Source organism: Schistocerca americana, chromosome 4 (genome assembly GCF_021461395.2).
Source record: "Schistocerca americana isolate TAMUIC-IGC-003095 chromosome 4, iqSchAmer2.1, whole genome shotgun sequence".
NCBI lineage: Eukaryota > Metazoa > Arthropoda > Insecta > Orthoptera > Acrididae > Schistocerca > Schistocerca americana.
In genome coordinates this window covers 166977380-167001924 of record NC_060122.1, presented here as the reverse complement: position 1 = coordinate 167001924, position 24545 = coordinate 166977380, and the positions used below count along the sequence as shown (strand labels likewise).

The 24545-nt window shown below is 40.1% G+C and overlaps 1 protein-coding gene across 1 annotated transcript in view; it reads right to left on the bottom strand.

Moving 5' to 3' along the window:
• The window catches only part of LOC124613331 (PC-esterase domain-containing protein 1A-like), a 190905-nt gene extending 169133 nt beyond the window's left edge, over positions 1-21772 (bottom strand). Inside the window, exons 1-2 of the mRNA XM_047142027.1 lie at positions 21641-21772; positions 21432-21518 (exon numbers count right to left, since the gene is read on the bottom strand). Coding sequence (XP_046997983.1) covers positions 21432-21518; positions 21641-21772 — 219 coding nt within the window. The remainder of the gene's footprint in view (positions 1-21431; positions 21519-21640) is intronic.
• Between the last annotated feature and the right edge of the window lie 2773 nt (positions 21773-24545).

Below are 24545 nucleotides of genomic sequence, written 5' to 3'. Positions count from 1 at the left end.
ACAGGAAACACATTTATTCCAAATATTAACAAATACACAGATCAGAACTGAATTCCTGGATGGATAGTGTTGTTATTTATACAGGCACCAAACATTCCAGAATACATAAATATAAGATATTTCAACAACCTTCTCCAGAAATGATAGATACTAAATACTAAATAACTGCTGGTGGTCAGGTTTGGAACTGGCAACCCACAGCATGCGAGCCAGTGATGCTAAACCTTACACTACACTGTATGCACTACACCTCGTGCCAATATCACTGGTTAAAACTGCTCTGAGTAAAGACAGGTATTTTCAATTGAGATAGGTAATCCATTTTCAAGACACCAAAAAAGCAAACGACAACACACATGATAAACCTTTTGAAAGCAGGCTCTTATTTGATAAGATAAACAAAAATTTCCAAAAACAGTACACATTTCACCCAACTTATATGTAGTCAAAAAAATCAAATGTGTGTGAAATCTTATGGGACTTAACTGCTAAGGTCACCAGTCCCTAAGCTTACACACTACTTAACCTAAATTATCCTAAGGACAAACACACACACCCATCCCCAAAGGAGGACCCAAATCTCCGCCGGGAACAGGTGCGCAGTCCATAACTATATATAGTCAAAATGATAGTAAAAAACACTACTGGCCATTAAAATTGCTACACCAAGAAGAAATGCAGATGATAAACGGGTATTCATTGGGCAAATATATTATACTAGAACTGACATGTGATTACTTTTTACGCAACTTGGGTGCATAGATCCTGAGAAATCAGTACCCAGAACAACCACCTCTGGCCATAATAATGGCCTTGATACGCCTGGGCATTGAGTCAAACAGAGCTTGGATGGCGTGTACAGGTATAACTGCCCATGCAGCTTCAACACGATACCACAGTTCATCAAGAGTAGTGACTGGCGTATTGTGACAAGCCAGTTGCTCGGCCCCAATTGACCAGACGTTTTCAATTGGTGAGAGATCTGGAGAATGTGCTGGCTGGGCAGGGCAGCAGTTGAACATTTTCTGTACCCTGAAAGGCCCATACAGGACCTGCAACATGCGGTCGTGCACTATCCTGGTGAAATGCAGGGTTTCGCAGGGATCGAATGAAGGGTCGTAACACATCTGAAATGTAACGTCCACTGTTCAAAGTGCCGTCAATTCGAACAAGAGGTGACCGAGATGTGTAACCATTGGCACCCCATAGCATCACGCCGGATGATACGCCAGTATGGCGATGACGAATACACGTTTCCAATGTGCGTTCACCGTGATGTCGCCAAACACGGATGCGACCATCATGATGCTGTAAACAGAACCTGGATTCATCTGAAAAAATGACGTTTTGCCATTCGTGCACCCAGGTTTGTCGTAGAGTACACCATCGAAGGCACTCCTGTCTGTGATGCAGCATCAAGAGTAACTGCAGCCATGGTCTCCGAGCTGATAGTCCATGCTGCTGCAAACGTCATCAAACTGTTCATGCAGATGGTTGTTGTCTTGCAAACGTCCCCATCTATTGACTCAGGGATCGGGACGTGGCTGCACAATTCGTTACAGCCATGTGGATAAGATGCCTGTCATCTCGATTGCTAGTGATACAAAGCTGTTGGGATCCAGCACAGTGTTCCGTATTACTCTCCTGAACCCACCGATTCCATATTCTGCTAACAGTCATTAGATCTCGACCAACGTGAGCAACAATGTCATGATACGATAAACCGCAATCGCGATAGGCTACAATCTGACCTTTATCAAAGTCGGAAACGTAAGTCGGAAACGCGATGGTACACATTTCTCCTCCTTACACGAGGCATCACAACAATGTTTCACCAGGCAACGCCAGTCAACTGCTGTTTGTGTATGACAAATCGGTTGGAAACTTTCATGTCAGCACGTTGAAGATGTTGCCACCGGCACCAACCTTGTGTGAATGCTCTGAAAAGCTAATCATTTGCATATCACAACATCTTCTTCCTGTCGGTTAAATTTCGCGTCTGTAGCATGTTATCTTCATGGTGTAGCAATTTTAATGGCCAGTAGTGTATTATGTACATGACAGTGTAAAGCAAACTTCCTTACTCACTGGAAGTATTGAAAGAGAGAGGTTTCGGAGCCAGTGAAACAGTAAGGGTGAACATAACCAGTAACGAATCCTGGGAAGCCAAAGAAAGAAGTAAAACAGAATGAAAGGGACCATCCAGAAGATACATTTGCCAAGAAGAATGAAGCAGCTATTGGCAAGAGGAAGGACATTCAGCATTCAGTAAATATTCTGCAAGAAAAAGAAGGAAGTACTTGAAACTGAGCAACCAGCTATGCCTTCGTAATTACAATAAATATATGGGAGCCATTGACCATCACAAATGGCTGTCTGCTAGCAGCGTAGTGGCAGTCAGTGTGTTAACAGAACTATCAGCAAAAAACCATATGTAACCATGAAATACAATAGAAAAGAGATTGCTGCCACATATTTGAAGAAGTATTTTCTGGCGGAATTGCATGAAGGAGACCTACAACATCCATCACTCCAACTTAAATGAATGTACTGCCAAGTGTAAGATATGACGGAGAGGGACGTTTTATACGTAAATGACATAAACAAAAAAGATGCCAAACAAAACATTTCACAGCCAAACCACGCACATATTGAACTAAGTGCAATGCCACTACATGTGTTGAATGTTTTGGCTTATTCAAAACCAAACTATAGACTAATTATGCCTTTAAATGAAACATTTCTGAGAGTGATATTATTCTGATTGCATATTTATTTGGAATGTCTGTTTTGGAATATTAATAATGGCTTTACTTCCAACAATATTGGAAAAAAATTTGAATAAAATATTGGTAGCAATGAAAAATTAATTTTATCTGTGTCCTAAAATTCTTCATACTGAATTTCTGCATCCTCAAATGAGGACTCCTTTTTTAGGGTTCCATACCTCAATTGGAAAAAAATGGAACCCTTATAGGATTACTTTGTTGTCCATATCTCTGTCTCTCTGTCAGTCCAACTCTTATGAACTCATTTTCTCAGGAACGAGTAGACCTACCAAGTTCAAATTTATGTCACACACAATGTCTAAAGACCCTTAGTGGTGTAAAAACTTTAATCTTCTAAGTCAATGGAATCAAAGGTACAGCTGTTTATGTCACACATTTTGGTGCTTGCAAAGTCACTTTGCACTGACCTAGAACCATGAAATTTAGGAAAAAGCCATGTTTCATAGTACAAGCAAATCGAAAAGACAATAAATTGTTAATTTGTAATTATATCACCGGCAAAAAATATTTTTGTCACCTGTTATCTGAGTATCTGTCTGTCCATCTGTTGAGATTACTTTTTCTCAGGAACGGGTAGGGACATCAAGTTCAAATTTATGTCACACACTAAGGCCTATGGTCTCTTGAAGGTGTTAACCATTTCAGCTTCTGAGTCATCATAATAAAAAGATACACCTCTTTATGTTAGATCTTTTGAAATTTCTCACAAAATTTGATAAGAAGCAAGGATTCATACTATAAGTAAAGGAAAAAATCTGTATATTTTTAATTTGTAATTATATGACATGAAAAAATATATATTTTTTGTCAATCTCGAAGATCTTTGAAGCCCGTAACCATTATCTTGCCAGTGTCATATCAATAACAGATAAAAACCATTGAGATTCTTGATTCCCAGGATGGATGAAGTCTCTACATACATAATTAAATTTTATGGAACCCTTGGTACGTGGGTTCTACTTGTATTTATCAGAATTTTTTTGTTATTTATTTTGAATCTAAGAAGGAAATCAAATAAATGTGATGAAATAGTGTTAAAATGGTTGGCTAATTTACAGCATAAAACTAAGTGTCAAATAATTTAGGACTTAATGCATTAAACAACCTCTGATACTCAGATGTTATCTGAGTCAGTAAGATGACACATTGCAGGTCCCAGTCCTTCATAGTACAGTCACTCAGACTGGTGCATGCAACTACCACCTCATTCTGTGCTCAGGTCATAGGCTTTTCCTGTTCTATAGAAAGTACAGTCTTGTGTGAAAGCTGTCACATTATACATCAGCTGTGCTATAATCACTATGTGGATATGACAAGTAAGCAGCTGACTGCTCACATCAATGGCCATCATAAAACTTGGCTAACCTCAAACTTCACCAACCAGTAACTGAGCATTATGCTTACCACAATATCAATGATGTCAATAGCTGCTACACATTAACTGTACTATTTGGATCTTCTCCTTTAGTACCAGCTTCTCTGAACTATAAGTTGGGCAAAATAAACTAGCCTGGAAAATATTACTGTGTGCGAGGACTATCTAAGTACTCCTGACCCTTCAATTTCCGCCAAAGGTAAAAATAACAGGGAAAGAGATCAGGCAATTAAGGTGACCACCATATTTCATTGCTTCTGCTGATGCTCTTCACTTAACACCTCACGCACTCATGACAAGTTTGTGAAGGCAGTGTGTGGCGTTGCTCCTCTCTGCTGAAAATATCCATATACAGGGTTATTACAAATGATTGAAGCGATTTCACAGCTCTACAATAACTTTATTATTTGAGATATTTTCACAATGCTTTGCACTCACATACAAAAACTCAAAAAGTTTTTTTTGGCATTCACAAATGTTCGATATGTGCCCCTTTAGTGATTCGGCAGACATCAAGCTGATAATCAAGTTCCTCCCACACTCGGCGCAGCATGTCCCCATCAATGAGTTCGAAAGCATCGTTGATGCGAGCTCGCAGTTCTGGCACGTTTCTTGGTAAAGGAGGTTTAAACACTGAATCTTTCACATAACCCCACAGAAAGAAATCGCATGGGGTTAAGTCGGGAGAGCGTGGAGGCCATGACATGAATTGCTGATCATGATCTCCAACACGACCGATCCATCGGTTTTCCAATCTCCTGTTTAAGAAATGCTGAACATCATGATGGAAGTGCAGTGGAGCACCATCCTGTTGAAAGATGAAGTCAGAGCTGTCGGTCTCCAGTTGTGGCATGAGCCAATTTTCCAACATGTCCAGATACACGTGTCCTGTAACGTTTTTTTCGCAGAAGAAAAAGGGGCCGTAAACTTTAAACCGTGAGATTGCACAAAACACATTAACTTTTGGTGAATTGCGAATTTGCTGCACGAATGCGTGAGGATTCTCTACCGCCCAGATTCGCACATCGTGTCTGTTCACTTCACCATTAAGAAAAAATGTTGCTTCATCACTGAAAACAAGTTTCGCACTGAACGCATGCTCTTCCATGAGCTGCCGCAACCGTGCCGAAAATTCAAAGCGTTTGACTTTGTCATCGGGTGTCAGGGCTTGTAGCAATTGTAAACGGTAAGGCTTCTGCTTTAGCCTTTTCCGTAAGATTTTCCAAACCGTCGGCTGTGGTACGTTTAGCTCCCTGCTTGCTTTATTTGTCGACTTCCGCGGGCTACACGTGAAACTTGCCCGCACGCGTTCAACCGTTTCTTCGCTCACTGCAGGCCGATCTGTTGATTTCCCCTTACAGAGGCATCCAGAAGCTTTAAACTGCGCATACCATCGCCGAATGGAGTTAGCAGTTGGTGGATCTTTGTTGAACTTCGTCCTGAAGTGTCGTTGCACTGTTATGACTGACTGATGTGAGTGCATTTCAAGCACGACATACGCTTTCTCAGCTCCTGTCGCCATTTTGTCTCACTGCGCTCTGGCGGCAGAAACCTGAAGTGCGGTTTCAGCCGAACAAAACTTTATGAGTTTTTCTACGTATCTGTAGTGTGTCGTGACCATATGTCAATGAATGGAGCTACAGTGAATTTGTGAAATCGCTTCAATCATTTGTAATAGCCCTGTACTTGTTCATTTTCTGTGAGTTGATCCACAAATGGATTAAACATTTTATGTACATAATGGTTAGCATAAACAATTTAGTGAAAGAAATGTCTTATGATGCAGAAACCGGACATTGAGCACCAAACAGCAACTTTGTGGTTACTATTGAGGTCTATCATTGAGACGCATTTAGAACTACATTTTGGCAACTAGGCAGGTAAACCTGTCCATTAAAGCCTGTTCCCCATCAAGAGCTTTGTAACTGCTTCTGTGTGTGCCTACCTGGACCATCTGCCCTGTGGAGAATTGTAAATGGTGTTTCTGAATTGCACTGTACCCCTGTTTTGCTGACGACAGGTGCTATGTAACTTCCACACTATAAACATCCTTTGCTAATATTGTATGCTACTTGATGTTGAAATGCTTTCTAATTACTCCCACCAATTTTCTGGTGCCGAAACCTTGGAGATAGTGATGTGGACAGGAACTTTTGGAATCTTTGGGATGCCTAAGATACTTTGAGAGGACTTACATATCAAAAAAGTGACATAGATTGAAACTTTTTAGACCTCTGGGAAACCTATGGTACTCTGAGAGAGCTTACACATCAACTCCGAGTGACTACAGAATTCCTTCATGCATAATGTACAACACACACTCCTAGCTATGTCATCTACAGATCGTTTACTTCAGCTTATTTGCATTCATTACTGAAATATATCAGCTTATTGCCTGTATGCTAGCTGATGGAATAATATCTGAGTAAAGCATAGCAGAATAATTTAGTTATATAACAAGCACATAGCTGATTTCCAGTTAATAGTGTCAATTGCTGCCATTTTTTACAGGTGCTAAAATTGCAACTAAACATGAGTACAAATACTGAAACAACTAACAGTCTTTCCAAGTTAAAACATAAAGGCAAAACAAATGGTTCCACTGTTTTATGCTTCATTAATCAAATAAATTCGTTTGACAACACCACACCCAAAAATGAGATGATTCTCATGGGTGTGGAACAAGTCATAAAACCTAAAATAAAAAACTTAAAAAATTTGAGTATAATACTCACTACCCTGGTCATATGTCTGGAGATTGTCAAAAATATGTGAATACATAAAAGTGAAGTGGAACTGCTAATATTTACAGAACTAATACACTATCAGAATGAAGTACAGTTATGCACTTTCAATAAATTTATCATATACAAAATACCTAATCCTGACTGTCGCAACCAAGTCTGTCAAAACTGTAATCTAATAGACATTTTTATTTAAGGTGGTCGAACAGTACCTGTTGAAAGATCTTCATCTATAGATTAGAAGGAGTTGCCTATCAAAAAGTCTTTCGAACTCTGTTTTAACTGTCCTTTATCTGAAACTGAGTTGGTTGCTGGCAATTTATTGAAAATATTTGTTCCTGAATACTGGACACCTTTTTGGATCAAAAAGTGATTTTAGGTCTTTGTGCAGACTGTTCTTATTCCTAGTATTGATACTATGTACTGAGGTTTTGATTGGAAATAGAGGCATACTACTTGCAACAAATTTAATTAAGGAATAAATATACTGAGAACCAATGGTTAGTATACAAAGTTCCTTGAACAGATTTCTACATGATCTTCTCAAATTTACACCACAAATGACTCTTATTACACACTTTTGCAAGCTAAAAGCTTTTGCTGAGTTTGACAAGTTACCCAGAATATGATCCCATATGACATAATACAATGACAGTAATGCCTGGTTTACACAACGACACTAGGTTTCAGGCAACTGCACTACCGGCCACTGCGCATGCGCGTCATGCGCTTGCGCAGCTCATTGGTGAAACTAAACACTTTTGGAATATTCCAACTTTGGCAACACTAGGTGCATGAGTTTTGAGGTTATGTGTGTTTGTAGAGTGCAGACAAACTGAAATATGACATGGGGAACAGAGAATAATGTTCACTTTTTGGATATCAATGCTTTGCATAGGTGTTTGTGGGATTTCAGTGATGCTGATTACAAAAATAAGCACCATATTGCTGCTCCTGAGATTGTCACGTGCGATCAGAACACAGATGGTTTGACAATATCTGAGCTGCAGGGCAAAATTTATTGAATTTGGAGTACATATACAACTGAATTAAGAAAAATACAAGCAAATGTAATTCTAGCTGTGGAAATGCTCTTGTCTACAAGACTAAAATCCCATCGTTTGAGCTGGCCGACTCTTTTTTTATTAAGGAATATTGTTGACAGGAGGGAAGGCTACACAAATCAAGACGCTGCATTCTTTATTCAACACTCATCTATTTAAAACATTTCAACAGTGCTCCCCATTCACACATGTTTTGATTTTGAAATATTGCCACTGTACAGATCTATCTTCAAGAGAGTAGTTTGCAAACCATTCTCTTCTTAATGTGGCCTGCTTCAAATAATTATTGTTGTTAATGAAAAAGCGTTATCACCAACTAAAACCACATCTTATAGCATGCTGAGTGTTCTCGATTGTAATGCACACAATGTGATGTGTAATTTGAGTTCTGGTGACAGTGCTTCATGCATTACGTATCTTTATTCCTTATCACATAATTAACTCTATTTAGAAGAAACACGAACAATTCTGGTGACATTCTAAGATAATTAAAAGACTTCTTGGGACTTCCATCACACATTATTTCAGAAAGGATGCTGAGCAACCGAGCTGACGTATTTTCTTTATCCTGTCATGAATCGAAACATGTTTCTTATTTTTTTCTTATGCAGCGATTCCATGCAACAAGCTTTAACTCCATCACACCCTGTGTGATGTGCAGCTGCCAAAACTTTCATTTCAGACACGACTCAGGAACCCAGAAAACGACGAAACTGAAGTGTATACTGGTTTCACCATGTCTACAGTCATATATAAAACCATTTGCGTGCAACTCATTCCGCGCAACGAGTAGCGCAATCCAATGTTGTCATGTAAACTAGGCTTAAGCAAAGTATGCAAGTTTTTTTTTAATATTTAGATCCCCTATACCTGACATCACCCTGACTCCAAATACAGATTTTTTAGGCGCTTCAGCAATTCTGTGGTATGCTCTTTATTATTGAGTTCTAAGCCCAGGAATTTAACACTGTCAAACTCTTCGATCTGCATGCCTTCGTATGTTATACACATGCTGGAAGGAACTTTCAGGTTGTGAACTGCATAAGGAGCTACTTTCCAATTCAAATGACTTCACTCATGAATCAAATCAATGACAAAATGGGCAAAGAAGTCTCAGCAATTAGTCAGAATATGAAAATCAGGAGGACAAGAGCTCATGAGAACTACACATGTGTTGGGTGTTCAGTGGAACACAGTAAATGATATGTTTCATGTGGGACAGCATGAAGTTGTCAATAAAATACCACAGGTAATTGCAATGAAAAGAAGCTTATTACAAACAACTGCTAGTTTTTATAACCCCCTGGTCTTAATAACTCCAGTATCCACAACAGAACAATTTTTGTTTCAAGATACTTGGACTAGGGTGGGGGTCAACTTCCGCCTCAGCATCTTGCCACTTGGTGGCAGACTTGGATGTCAGCTCTTTCAAGCTTATCTCATATTTATGTACTAAGATCGATCAAAAGCTTTCAAGAGGGAAGTATTTGCACCCAGGTTTTTGTGATGTTTCACAGTGAGCATATGGTGCAATCTTCAATGTTGGTGCACTGTAAATAGTGAGTCCCATGTACAACTGATGTGTAGCAAAAGCATACTAACACCTGCGAAGAGGTTTATGCTGTCATGACTAGGGCTGCTGGCAGCAGTAATGGTGATGAGAGTTCTACATTACTACTGCAAGGCTACCAACTCAGACGTAAGTAAAGCAACTCTTCGGACTGACTCTGTGGTTGAACAAGCTCAGCTAAAGGGTATCCCAACACTTGGAAAACTTTTATATGCAACAGGGTCATGGAAATTCAAAGGTACAACTTGCTATTCCAGTGGAGGCATTATCCAAACAGGGACAATCCTGTGGATCACCTGTCAAGAGGAAGGCTGCCTCAAATTTTACACACAGTGGACATATGGTGACATAGCCTACCTTGGCTTTCACAACAGCCCTGTTACTGGTTAAATGAATATCTCACTCCTGCTTCTTTGTTGGAAACCGAAAGCTTGCACTTGGTGGTGGTGGTGGTGGTTAGTGGTTAACGTCCCGTCGACAACGAGGTCATTAGAGACGGAGCGCAAGCTCGGGTTAGGGAAGGATTGGGAAGGAAACCGGCCGTGCCCTTTCAAAGGAACCATCTCGGCATTCGCCTGAAACGATTTAGGGAAATCACGGAAAACCTAAATCAGGATGGCCGGAGACGGGATTGAACCGTCGTCCTCCCGAATGCGAGTCCAGTGTGCTAACCACTGCGCCACCTCGCTCGGTGCTTGCACTTGGATACACAGGTCCTTCTTGTGGAGATACTCCAACCATTGATAAATGTTGCAAGATTTAGTTCCTATTGGAAATTACTGTGAGTCACAGCCCACATTCTCCAGTTGAAAAGAAAACCTACTGACAAAGAAAGCTTACTGACAAGGTAAATTTGCACAGTTAATTTATGGCTGAAGAAATGACTGTAGCTTGAAATTATTGGATCAAGGCTGTACAACAACTATGTTTTTTTCAAGAAGTCAAGGCTCCAAAGGGAAACATTCCATTATACAATGGATCAAAAATTGTCTCAAGCACATTTTGGATGAGGATTAGTTGTGTATATGTGGTCATTTTCATTGTACCAAATTAACCAAAGAAGACTGACATTCACTTACACTGGACAGAAACCGCCACTTCAAGATGCTTTTAATCTGACACACTCACTTCCACTTACATCATCTTGGCATTCGAATTGTGCTTTCGGAGCTTTGTTCCTCCTCCTGGATACTACATTGTGTAAAACAGCACTTATTGTCACCAGTCAAGAAATAGAAGCTCCACTAGCAGCTGAGCAGACAAAACCACACAGATCCACCCAAGTGACTGGTGTTGATTTTGTACAGCTGTTGTATGCCGAAATAGAATTGGAAGTTTATAGCTCAATGTGTGTCTTGGTGGGGAGGATTCTGAAAGAGAATGGTTGGCTCAACCAAAAGATGTCTCTGAAAAGTACATAGTCACTCCAGTGTGGACAAAGAAGAGCTACAGAATGTGCTCATGAATACTGAAGCTACCCTGAACTTAAGGCCCATCTCTCAGATTGAGGACTGGAGTGAACCTACACTTTGGAAACACCTTTGTAATAGTAGATAATGATACAGCTATGTCTCATGAACGTCTTGACTGAATACATATCCTCGGGATATTTCTTAGCATTTACGAAGCGTATTTTCTCTATGTGAGTTCGGAGATCAGTTTTGATGTTTGGGAGCCTATATTTGAAATTTCATTTATTATTTTGTATTACTTTCTCTATATTTCGAAAGTAATTTCCTACATATTTTTGCTTTTTATCTGACAATGTGAAGTGTCTCATGTGATCTGTTTTGCTTACTATAAGGGTATCATCAGCTGAGCTTATTCTAAGAAAAAATAAATGATTAAAAAATCTGTTATAAAAACTATATTTCAAAATTACCTAATAAATTATACTTTACAAAATATGTCTATGACTTAAATAACAATTTCTCTGTAAATATCATTCCAGATTAACTATATCGATGATAATGAAAGTCCGTATTCCCTTGAAATGTAACATCTTTGTCTTTACTTTCTGTTAGTCTCAGAAGGTCGTTTGTACAGAACGAGTTGTAATGTGGTAATGGAGTCATAAGGAAGTATATTTCAAGCATTGCTGGTGGAGAGAAGTGGGGAGGGAGGTCAGGGACTTGTTCTCACTGCAACTATGTAATGCATTTGCTGAAATTTGAAGATGTATAAAAAGTGAATGTACTGAGGATTTGTTCTGAATTTGACCATGTGAAATATAGGGAGGTGATATTGAAAATGTGTTTAATTTAAAATCCAGTGAGATACATTTTTGCTGATGTAGACGTGAACTAACATTTGTCTCATGACTGTTGATCGAAATTGGTTTTAATGTTTATTATTCCCCTCATAGATTTGAACGTATAATACAATGTACCGTAGGCAAACGATCTTTACTATTGTCCACAGCAGCGGAGTTCGGCAACGTGGACTTCGTTCGCCTGATTTCTGCTGCCGCGCCTGCGCAGTTCTCATCCACCCTATTACCTCAGTTATTTGAAGAAAGCACTATTATGGGACGGTGATTATGAGGATGTGAATTTTGTTCAGAAACTTAACAAATCCAGGACTCTTGCACAGAGTTCACACTCTGTTTCACTACAGGACAACAAGCAATAGAAATTACAGTGACATCAAGGAAATTAAGAAGAGCATGATTTTTGTTTTTTAACTTTTTTACTATTGATTTAATCAAAAAACAACTTTGGATGTTGTTGATCTGCAACCTATGTCCCACAAAGTGAACAAATCATTGTTATGCCTATGGCTTTAGACAGAAACATCAAAGAAATAATTTTAGTCTGTTAACTAACTTCACTGTTTTAGTGGACTGTGGGACTGGTTTGTTTAGGAGACAAAATGCTCACTCCAGAAGATTTCCTGTGGAGGAGAGACTTACAACATGCTAACAGGACACGAGCCACTGATCACATGAGACTTGATGAGAGAGTTCAGACTACATCAGAAAACAGCAGAAAATTTCTGGAAGTGCAGGAGCAATGAGTATCTCGTGTTACTGCGCAACTTCCACCTAGTCAAATGCCTAAATGGAAGATCAGTAAGGATTTGAATCAGTGACACTACCCTTCTGCAAGAAGAAGTTTCCCCACAGCACATGTGGAAGAAGGCAGAGATGGAGTTCAACGCACAACCCAACTGCTGATGGAAGACACCTCATGAGACCTGTCCAGCTGGTACTATATCTGGAGATGGATCAGAATGAGGACGATCCAGTGTCGCTAAATGACATTTCTGAATTGTACTGTATCTGTGCTTTGCTAATAACAAACACGCTAACTCCCAAAAGAAAAGACATTTCATGCAGACAATACTGTATGTTTGTGCATATGTATGTTTGTTCCAGTATACGTTAACATGTAACTGTGAGAACCAAAGCATTGCACATGTTCCTGGTCCATCAGTAAGTTCTGTTGAACATTTCAAGGCCTATTCAAGACTTCAGAAACAACAGTTCAGAGATATTTGTTTGCTGATGGTTAATATGCAGCACACCCCATACAAAACACATTAAAAAAAAAAATTGCATCACCCCTGTTCCCATAACTCCTGAAGATAGATGTTGACTGGATATTTTATCACAGACACAGTTCCTTTGTTCAGAGATGTCACTAAACCTGCCCAAAGATGTTAACAACCACACATGAGCAGTGCCTATTAAACAGAGGGGGTCCTACAGCCGATCAGTTCCAGTCATTCCACCAGGAAGGAGGTACACGGCTCATGTTCTCTGTAGTTCAACCATGCCTAGACAGTCAATACCGCAGTTTGATCACATACACATTGTTATTTTGTGCCAGGAAGGGCTCTCAACAAGGGAAGTGTCCAGGCGTTTCGGATTTTCAATGTTATTCAGACATGGAGGAGATACAGAGAGACAGGAACTGTTGATGACATGCCTTGCTCAAGCCGCCCAAGGGCTACTACTGCAATGGATGACCGCTACCTACATATTGTAGCTCAGAGGAACCCTGAATGCAATGCCACCATGTTGAATAATGCTTTTCATGCGGTCACAGGACATCATATTACGACTAAGACTGTGCTGCATGATGCACAACTTCACTCCCGATGTAAGTGGTGAGATCCATCTTTAAAACCACAACACCATGCGGCTCAAAATGGTTCAAAAGGCTCTGAGCATTATGGGGCTTAACATCTGAGGTCATCAGCCCCTAGACTTAGTACTACGTAAACCTAACTAACCTAAGGACATCACACACATTCATGCCCAAGACAGGATTTGAACCTGCAACCTTAGAAGCAGCACAGTTCTGTACTCAAGTGCCTAGAACCACTCGGCCACAGTGGCTGGCTCAGGATTGGCATCATGTTCTCTTCACTGATGAGTGTCGCATATGCCTTCAACCAGACAATCATCAGACACGTTTGGAGGCAACCCGGTCAGGCTGAACGCCTTAGACACACTGTCTAGCGAGTGCAGCAAGGTGGAGGTTACCTGATGTTTTGGGGTGCCATTATGTGGGGCCGATGTACGCCGTTGGTGGTCATGGAAGGTGCCATAACGGCTGTATGATACGTGAATGCCATTGTCCGATCGATAATGCGACATTACCCACCAACCACTCTGAGGGACCTACACCGAACCGCAGTTGAGGAGTGGGACAATCTGGACCAACAGTGCCTTGATGAACTTGTGGATAGTATGCATTGATGAATACAGGCATTCATCAATGCAAGAGGACGTGCTACTGGGTATTAGAGGTACCAGTGCGTACAGCAATCTGGACTACCGCCTCTGAAGGTCTTGCTATATGGTGGTACAACATGCAATGTGTGATTTTCATGTGCAATAAAAATGGTGGAAATGATGTTTATGTTGATTTCTATTCCAATTTTCTGCACAGGTTCCGTAACTCTCAGAACCAAGGTGATGCAAAACTTTTTTTAATGGGTGTAGCTGCTAAGATTGGCTAAAGGGAGAAGTATTGCAAAGGCTTCTCTCGTGTACATACATATTTTTGTGCAGGCTGCAGACAGTCCTGCCATTAAAATGCTGGAGACAAAATTACATATACTGATGTGATTCAGATTGATTTTGACTGTCTCACACATGGCTAGCAATTGAAGAAGAATGCTCACCTCTACTGCCTATGGACTCATCGAATCCATCAGATAATGTCAGTTCATTAAAGTTAATCTCTATTAACTTATCTAACTTTGCACAGAACTATCTTAAGTGGTCACCATATGGAGATGCCTTTTTGAGTCTAGTCAGGAACAACAATACACAATTAAATTGATGTGCAGAAATTTCACAACCTGAGTTCTACTTTGTGAGGTGAAGCAAAGGACCCTTTGAGACAAATGAGGTCTGTTCAAAAAATTCCGGAGCTTTGCCCACAAAATTTTTCTATGCTCACCTTTTACTTATTGTGCGTGGTCTCCTTTGAAATATTCTCCTCCACAATTGATACACCACTCCCAACACTTTTCTACTTCTGGAAGCAGTTTTGATATCCCTCTTGCTGCACTACGTGAAGTGTCATTTGCAAATTTTATTTTATCACGTCTATCATTGCAAATCTCTGTCCTATCTACTGGGTTTTTTTCAGCTTTGGAAATAAAAAACAAGTCCTCAGGGCCAGGTCTGGAGAGTATGAAGGATAAGGTAGCATCCGGAGAGTACGGAGGATGAGGCAACACACTGATTTCGTTTTTTCCGCAATAGTCATCCACCACCAGGGATGAAGGTGTGGGTGCATTGTAGTGATGCAAGACCCATGAATTTCTCGTCACATTTCAGGCTGTTTCCTTCTTCTTCTTTTTTTTTTTTTGTCAAACTTTTCCCAACTGTGGTGTGCGTACTGTAAGACCTCCGGTGCACACACCATCAGATTATTTGACTTGTCGCTCTAACGAAGTAGGCGACTGTCAGCAATATGTCTCGAGGTCTTACCGTGGCTTGTTTATCTTCTGCCGTTAGGTCAGACAATAGAAATGCCACTTGCACGCTTAGAGTAGCAGATTGACGGTGACCAACTTTAAACAGAACTTGATTAATTTTCACACACATTTATTAAAATTATAAAAAGCATAGAAATTACTTAACTTGATTCTGGATGCTGTTTACAATTGACAATCTGAAGTTCCTTTGGTCTTGGTACGTTAATCTTATTCTCACATATCTCTGATACTTGACAAAGTGTCTAAACATTTCTCTTCATGGCTATGTACAGGAATATGATAATCTTATTAGGTGCAGACTGAAACTTGACTATAGACTGGTACAGACTAATGCAGACTAATGCAGACTGACTAATCGGAGGTCTGTACCCTCATTATAATACCTCAAGCGTTCAGGTATCACTGCACAAGTGTGATCCACGAGGAGAAAAGGTTCTACGTTAGCAGCAATCTCATTGGCTGCGTTACATACTAATACACGGATCGGCGGAAGCAGAATTTGGTCTGTCTCTAAGACAGCGCCATCTCGTAGTGCGGAGACGGACGAGCACTGCGCCTGCGTTGTTGTGCTTAGTGGGGCATGCTCTATTGGGAAAGTTGTGTATGCACTGACTACGTGGAACTATGTACACAACACCAACACACTGTGAAGACTGAACCCTGGTCTCAAGATCATAAACATAGTTCCATGTTGTTCTCCTGTGCATGATACAGAATCTCTTCACAGACTGTGAGGCGAAAGTCTTTCTCATCTTGACCTATGAGCCGTTGGATGAACTTGGTGGCAACAAGATGCATTCCAAGATGCTGTGTCAGGATATGACATAATCCAACTGAAATGTTACATTCTCCTGCAGGCAGTCTTTGATTGATACGTGTAATTTTGTTGAAGATGCTGACATGAACGTGTTGTTAGGACGTCGAAGGGCTTCCTAAATGAGGATCATCTTTAACTTCTGTCTGGCCATTTTTAAACAATGTGAACCATTTGTAACACTGAGTATGGCTCAATCGCTCATAACTGTAGGCTTCCCCCACCATTTGGTGTGTCTCTGCAAAGGTTTTCTTGAGTTTCAGGCAAAATTTAATGCAGATGCCTTGCCCCTTTAACTCTGCCATCTCGAAATTCTTAGACTGTGCGACACAACATTCTACTCAATACAGCACTGAACAACAGCTAACAGACATACAACAACGAAACTTTCAACAGCTACACATTAAACACAGGCATGCACAGAGGTACCAACCGCGTTTCTATCAAACACACATTAACGCGAAATTATGCAGACAGGTAGGCAAAGGCTTTGCTGGTCTTATCTACAATCAGCCAGGCACAGTGAGCAATTAGAGACAATTAGTTAATCATATATGTAGTCACATTAAGGCCTTAGCAGCTCTTAAACGTGACATCAAACTTCAAGAAGTGGTTCTTTTGGAAGCAATTCTGGCTATTTTGTAACTCACAGGTCATCATGAGTGGGAGATAAAAGTGATTGAGTCTACAGTCACTACATTAGACCAACAGACAGATATTTTGGAGACAAAATATCCGGACCTTGAGTAGATCAGATTCAGGAACAGAACCTAAAAATCCACAAATAAATTCCAGTAACTTAAATCAAACAGGGAATATGAAGAGTGTTCATATGGAATATGCTGATCGAAAAGGAAACTAAAAATTTTGTAATGAATCTCATGCTACTACCACATGCAAGAAGTTTCAAGCACTAGCTGTTGACAGTCAATGGGCATTTGTTACAATAAATAATCTGTGTCTTTGTGCAAGTGCTCTTGTCATTTTACTAGCAAGTGCAAGGCTCCTACTTGCAAGACATTCAATGCAATGCATACTACTTTGCTCCGCAAATCAGGTGACACAAGGTCTAATCAGACTGATGACTCTAGAACCTGCTCCTTGCCCCATCAAACCGCTATAGGGAGTTTGGATGATAATTACATTTATCTGCAACAGCTGTTGTCAACATTAAAGACAGCAAAGGTAGGTCTTGTAGAGTATTACTAGACAGTGCAAGCAACTACCTTTTATAACTAATGTCATGGTCAAGAAACTGAAGCCCAGCAAACATCCATTTCCAGTGAACAGCATAAACAAAAGCTTTGCTATTTCTGTATCAGACATTTGTAACATTGATGTGTCTCCAGGTTTGAAGATCCTCACATTAAGTCCACTTGTGCTATGGTGGATTTTCTGATTAATGAGCTACCTTGTATGTTTACTGACGTATGAGATTGGAACATAATGTTTGGTTGGACATTTGCTGATCCTGACTTTCATAAGCCTACCAGAATAGATATGGTTCTGGGGTGGATGTTTTTTTTGATATCTTAGGCAAGTAAATACTGGAGAAACCACATCAACCCACAATGACTGACACAAAATTTGTTTGGAAGTTTGTTGGGTAGAATTTCTCCAACTTCATCTAAGACTACATGCAAGCAAGTTAAATCATGTGAGGCACACCTTCAGCAACACAGAGCTTATAATAGAAATTGGAGATTTGTTGGCTGGTTTGGTGAAATACAAGACCCTCGGCGACTAGGACATTGGAGACTTAATGGGGAACCCTCTTTACGCCTATCCTAAATCTTCCAAACTTGAGATTCCCACTAACAGATTGGATGCACAGGTGGCAACTTCTACAATAGCTGAATCAGTCCTTGGTCTCACTGAGTACCAGTGTCAGCTGCAGCAACATAGTAAATGGACATCGACTGACTCAGGTCACGGATGATGTGCTGGTCAAGGAGGATACCTTTATTCCCTTGGTGTGGAGGCTGGGTGTCATCGAACAGCCTGGGCGTGATGATAAAGTTCATGTAGTGATGGTGCAAGCTGCCAATGATCAGGTTAAGAGGCCTACAGTGAAGCCGCATGCTCTCCCTAAGCAGTGAAGCAATGGTATGTTCCTTCCCATTTTTTGTGTTGATTCTCGATGAAAGCCCACAGCCAAAATTATCATTTACAGGAAAACAATTCCATGTCCTGATTTTAGCTGAAGAATCTGTACATATTTTCTCGTATATTGATTACTGTCAGTATCCATTTATTAATTAGTTTGTATGTCAAATACTTTCATTTCATATACCTCGGTATAGTGTAATAATATTTATCTTTATTTTTTTTCCATGATTTGGAATTCACATTCTCATTTTTGCTGTTTCATTAAATTTATGATAAATTAGTAAAATGACAAGCCTTATTATAGAGTGGGAGTATACAGAGTTCTGCCTCTCACTTTTGGCACTGCTAGTGGCATCTAGTGCTACATTTCAGCAACTGGTCAGGTCAACATGTGCACTATAGCCTGCTCCTGGTTGGGAGCTTTTTAACTGCTTCTGTGTGTACGTGTCATCTGACCCTTTGTTCAGGGCAGACAGGTAGTTGCTGAGACATCACAGTGAGTAGACGTATGTCTCAGTTAAACAATGCCACAGTGAGCAGAAAGTACACACATCAAAAAAAAAAAGTTTTGGATCACCCTTGTTACCAGAACTCCTGAAGATAGATGTTGACTGTGGATATTTTATCACAGACACAGTTCCTTTGTTCAGAGATGTCACTAAACCCGCCCAAAGATGTTAACAACCACACATGAGCAGTGCCTATTAAACAGAGGGGGTCCTACAGCTGATCAGTTCCACTCATTCCACCAGGAAGGAGGTACATGACTCGTGTTGTCTGTAGTTCAATCATGCCTAGACGGTCAATACCGTGGTTCAGTCGCATACGCTTTGTTACTTTGTGCCAGGAAGGCTCTCAACACGGATAGTGTCCAGGTGTCTTGGAGTAAACCAAAGTGATGTTGTATGGACATGGAGGAGATACGGAGAGACAAGAACTGTTGATGACATGCCTTTCTCAGGCCACCCAAGGGCTACTACTGCAGTGGATGACCGTTACCAACGGATTATGGCACGGAGGAACCCTGACAGCAACGCCACCATGTTGAATAATGCTTTGTGTGCAGCCACAGGACATCATGTTATGACTCAAACTGTGTGCAATAGGCTGCATGATGCGCAAATTCTCTCCTGACATCCATGGTGAGGTCCATCTTTGCAACCATGGCACCATGCAGCATGGTACAGATGGGCCCAACAACATGCCAAATGGATTCATCAGGATTGGCATCACATTCTCTTCACTGATGAATGTCGCATATGCCTTCAACCAGACAATTGTCAAAGATGTGTTTGGACGCAACCCAATCAGGCTGAGTGCCTTAGACACGCTGTTCTGCAATTGCAGCAAGGTGGAGGTTCCCTGACATTTTGGGGTGCCATTATGTGGGGCCTTCGTACGCCGCTCGTGGTCATGGAAGGTGCCGTAATGGCTGTACGATACGTGAATGCCATCCACCGACTGATAGTGCAACCATATCGGCAGCATACTGGCAAGGCATTCGTCTTCAATTAATGACAATTCGTGCCCCCATTGTGCACATCTTGTGAATGACTTCCATGAGTGGGCAGCATGTTCTCCAGACATGAACCCTATCAAACATGCCTGGTATAGATTGAAAAGGGCTGTTTATGTATGATGTGACCCACCAACCACTCTGAGGGATCTACACCAAATTGCCGTTGAGGAGTGGGACAATCTGGACCAACAGCGCCTTGATGAACTTGTGTATAGTATGCCATGATGAATCAGGCATGCATCAATGTAAGAGGACATGCTACTGGACATTAGAGGTACCGATGTGTACAGCAATCTGGACCACCACCTCTGAAGGTCTCGCTGTATGGTGGTACAACATGCAATGTGTGGTTTTGATGAGCAATAAAAAGGGCGGAAATGATATTTATGTTGATCTCTATTCCAATTTTCTGTACATGTTCCACAACTCTCGGAACTGAGGTGATGCAAAACTTTTTTTGATGTGTGTATTTTATCTTGCCCTTAGTTAGAATAACTTGTCAAATACCTTGTTTTAAGTTTTATCAGGAGCCAGAGATCTGCAAGTGAACAGTTTCATAAAATTACACACTGCGTCTACAAAGTTCTCATGGGATTTTCTGATACATAATGATGTCCTGTGAGTTCACAACTCTTATGTGCTGAACGACGGTTAGTCCCTTATCAGTCTTATTGCAAATATTCTCTGGGCCAGTTTTATTTTGTCCACCCTGTATTAGATGGGAATGGTCCCTTCAGCATATCTTTCATTATTGCAACCCTCTAGCCTAAACCTTTATTAGTCAGTGTCCCATACCAATACCTTTATCCTCACGTCTCCTCTCCTGTTATCCTTCACTGCACTCCATGTAACCTTTTTACCCCCTCCTCTACTGAAAATTTTGTAATGAACCTCATGCTACCTCCACCTTGCCCTTATGTGACTGACCCCTTCCATTTCCCAGAAAATTACATGGATTTTTAATGTGAAAACCATTAAAAAACTGAGGGCTACTCATCAGCAAATGGAGAGATGCAAGTTGGGAATAACGACGAGAGACCGGAGAATCAACAAATAGATCAGTGAAACTTGGAATGAAATATGTAACTATGAATGTAATGAAAATAAAGTGGAGTTGGGTGGTACCCGTAGCTAAGTGAATGGATGATATACAGATCAAGAAGTTCTTTACTGGTTACAAAGTGATACGAAAAGACTGAGTACTTCATAGTGAAATATTGTTACATGACATTAGAAACCAGCAGGAGCAAAATGAATAGCTGAAGTATGAAGGAACCCTTTACACCACAATGGACTTCAAATAGCTGATGATGATGATGAACAAATTTTTTACAAATCAAGAATGAGGATAGTAGGGAGATGAGATGTCTTGGCAGAAAATATTTAGGATTATTTTTGCAACAAACTTTTTTTTTTAGTTAAATTGAAACAATTTACATTTCATACATTAAAACTATATGACACAAGAATCACTTACTCTCATACTTGCCTCATACACTCTTGTTTCTGTGAAATTTCTTGCTTTATGTAACTTATCACCAGCTGTCCGTTTGTCACCAAGAAAGCTTTTTTCCATCTGAAAATTCAATTCAATTAAAATGGACATGAATTCACTAATTTATTTACTAGTTAAACTTCATACCAATTGCCATAATACTCATTTTTCCATCTGCTTTATAGAGAAGTTTTGTGCATTACCTTTGTTCTAAGTTGATGAGATTCAATCAGTGTGTTGGTTTCCAACAGCCAAATTAAGTCTTTGTACAAAGATCTCATATCTGAAATGAAACTTTTATTGTAGCACTTCAAAAGATTAATCTTCAAAAACATTTTTAATCATTTCATAGCAACAAAAGAATCAATCATACTATCACCCACATCTTGTTGTCAACCCAGAATGTACTTCACATCTAGCTTCTACATGCTTTACCATTCTTATACTTACATATTATTCATTGTAGTTATCAGATCTAGGATTATAGCTTCTGAAGGCATGAAAATTCATTTCAAATTACAAATGTTACAATAAGCTGAGTTGTTATGTAACTTGCTAAAACCACAGCTTTCATTCATTTGTGTCAGTGATGAGCAAGCTGTGGTAGTTACTGTTACTTCTGCTCAAACTGATTCACATAATGTATGGCTTCCTGTTGTAGCAGATAAGAGGAAGGAAGCTCCAATAAACATCATAGACCAGCAGAGAGCAGTGTCTGTAAAGCAATACTGCCAACGAGGAAAATGCAACATATGAGGGCATATTGAAAGGGGAAGGCCTCCAAATTTTTCACTCTTTTCTCACTATTGATTAAGGTATCACACCTCATGCATTTTACTTGGTCAACTTCCCCTCTTCACTGACACAAGTAGCAGCCTTCTGCCACAAGAGGGCTCTGAATTGTAGCATGTAACATGGCAGTGTGTAACATAACTACGTCAGGCCATGAGAAACACCATGCTGTAGTCGAGTTTGAAATTCAAAGAGTTTGTCCATACATGGAGCATCCTATCCTTTAGCAGGACAATGCCAGACCACACGAGCACTGCAACATCTGCGACAATCCAACCCCATGTTTTCACTGTCATCAATCGTCCTCCATACAGTCCCGACTTGGCCCCATCTAATTTCCTTCTGTTTACAAAACTTAAAGAACACCTTTGAGGACTTCACTTTGATAGTGATGAAATGGCACAAGTAGAAGTGAGGTTATGGCTCCGTCAACAAAGTCGAACATTCTACAGTGACAGTATCAACAAATTAGTCTCTCAATGAGATAAATGTCTTCCTAGTGAAAGGGACCTATGTTGAGAAATAAATATGCAGGTTTGAAGACTAAAGATGCCAAAGGCTGATAAGATTCGTTTTGTTAAAAAAGCTCTAAGAGTTTTCACAGAAAAAAATTCAGAGGCATTAGTTTTCAGGACTTGCCCCCCCCCCCCCCCCCTCCACACACACACACACACACGCATATTTTGTTATGCTCTGCAATGAGATTTCCATTCTTCAAAGTTTGCTACCTCTGAAGTAGAATAGATAAATATGAAGATGGAAGGGAGAGATAAGAGGGGTTAAATCAACCACATTTTCAGTATAGAATCTTACAGTGATTCCATCAGGCCCTGTAGATTTGTTTAATTTTAATGACTTCAGCTGTTTCTCAACACCACTGACACAAAAACTTATTTCAACCATATTTTCAGTGGTACAATGATTAAATTGGGGCCTTTCTCCTAAATTTTCCTTTCTAAAGGAACATTTGGAAACAGAGTTAAGCATTTCATCTTTTGCTCACTACCCTCAATTTCAGTTCCTGTATCATTCATTATAGACTGGACACTAGCTTTGGTGCCACTAAAAGCCTTTACATACGATCAGAATTTATTTGGATTTTGTGAAAGATCATTACGACAATATTCTGCTACAGTAATCACTGAAGGTTTCATGCATTGCTCTCTTGGTAGCCAAATGTGTTTATCCAGCATCTTTCTACCTACTATCCCATGGTTTGTTTTACACCTATTATGCAGAAGTCTCTGTTTCTTTAGGAGTTCCTTTACAGTGGCAATATACTATGATAGACACCCCCCCCCCCCCTCCCAAATTACGAACTGTTCTACTGTGTTCATATCTATCCAGTGCATGGTCAACAATTCTTTTAAACTTAAGCCATAGTTACTCTAAATGTTCCTCTCCTGTGCTGAAAATTTCCATTTCCTCATCGAGATATGACACTACTGATTTTTTTATCTAGTTCACTGAACATACATATTTTTCCGCTTATTTTAGTTATCCTTTGTACTTTGGTAATCATTGTTGCCACAACTGTGTTTTTCTTGCCATTGGAGCGAATATATATACATTACGAGAGAGGTTCTGAACTATCCATTCAAGATAATTTTTAGAGAAAGTATTTGTTAATGTTTTATAGGATGTTTTATCATGACCACCACTGACAAAACTGTAATTTTCCCCGTTGACTGTTGGATGATAAAAGTCTCCACTGATGATTAAGGTGTGACCAGGGAACTTTTGTACAAGCAAACTAAAGTTTCTTCTAAAGTTTTCGGTTACATTGGGAGATGAGTCGGGTGGGTGATAATAGGACCCATTTACCATTTTATGCCCATGACTGATACTGAGTCTTTCCCAAACAATCTCACATGCAACTTCAGTGTCTATTTCAGTGGATGAGAGTCTCTTATCTACTGCAACAAATACATCACCTCCATTTCCCATTAGTTTATCCTTTTGATACACACTTAAATTTTCCCCAAAGAATCCCGCTGCTATCAATTTCACATTTCAACCAGCTTTCTGTACCTATCATGTGAGTTTCGCTGCTTTGCATGAGCATTTCTAATTCTGGCAATTTGTTTCGAATGCTTCAGCAGTTAACCAATAGACTTTAATACTCTCACCTGTGGGAAGAATTTCTTTCGATCTCACACTGATACTTCTGGATTTCCTATATCTATCATTATCTGGGTAGCAGCCTCTGACGTGTAGTTCATACCTGACCCATTTAGGGGGCCTCTACAGCTCTTAACCCTAAGGCACAACTCCAGGAAGTCACAAACTAGCTTGTCACAGAACCTTCCAAGTCTC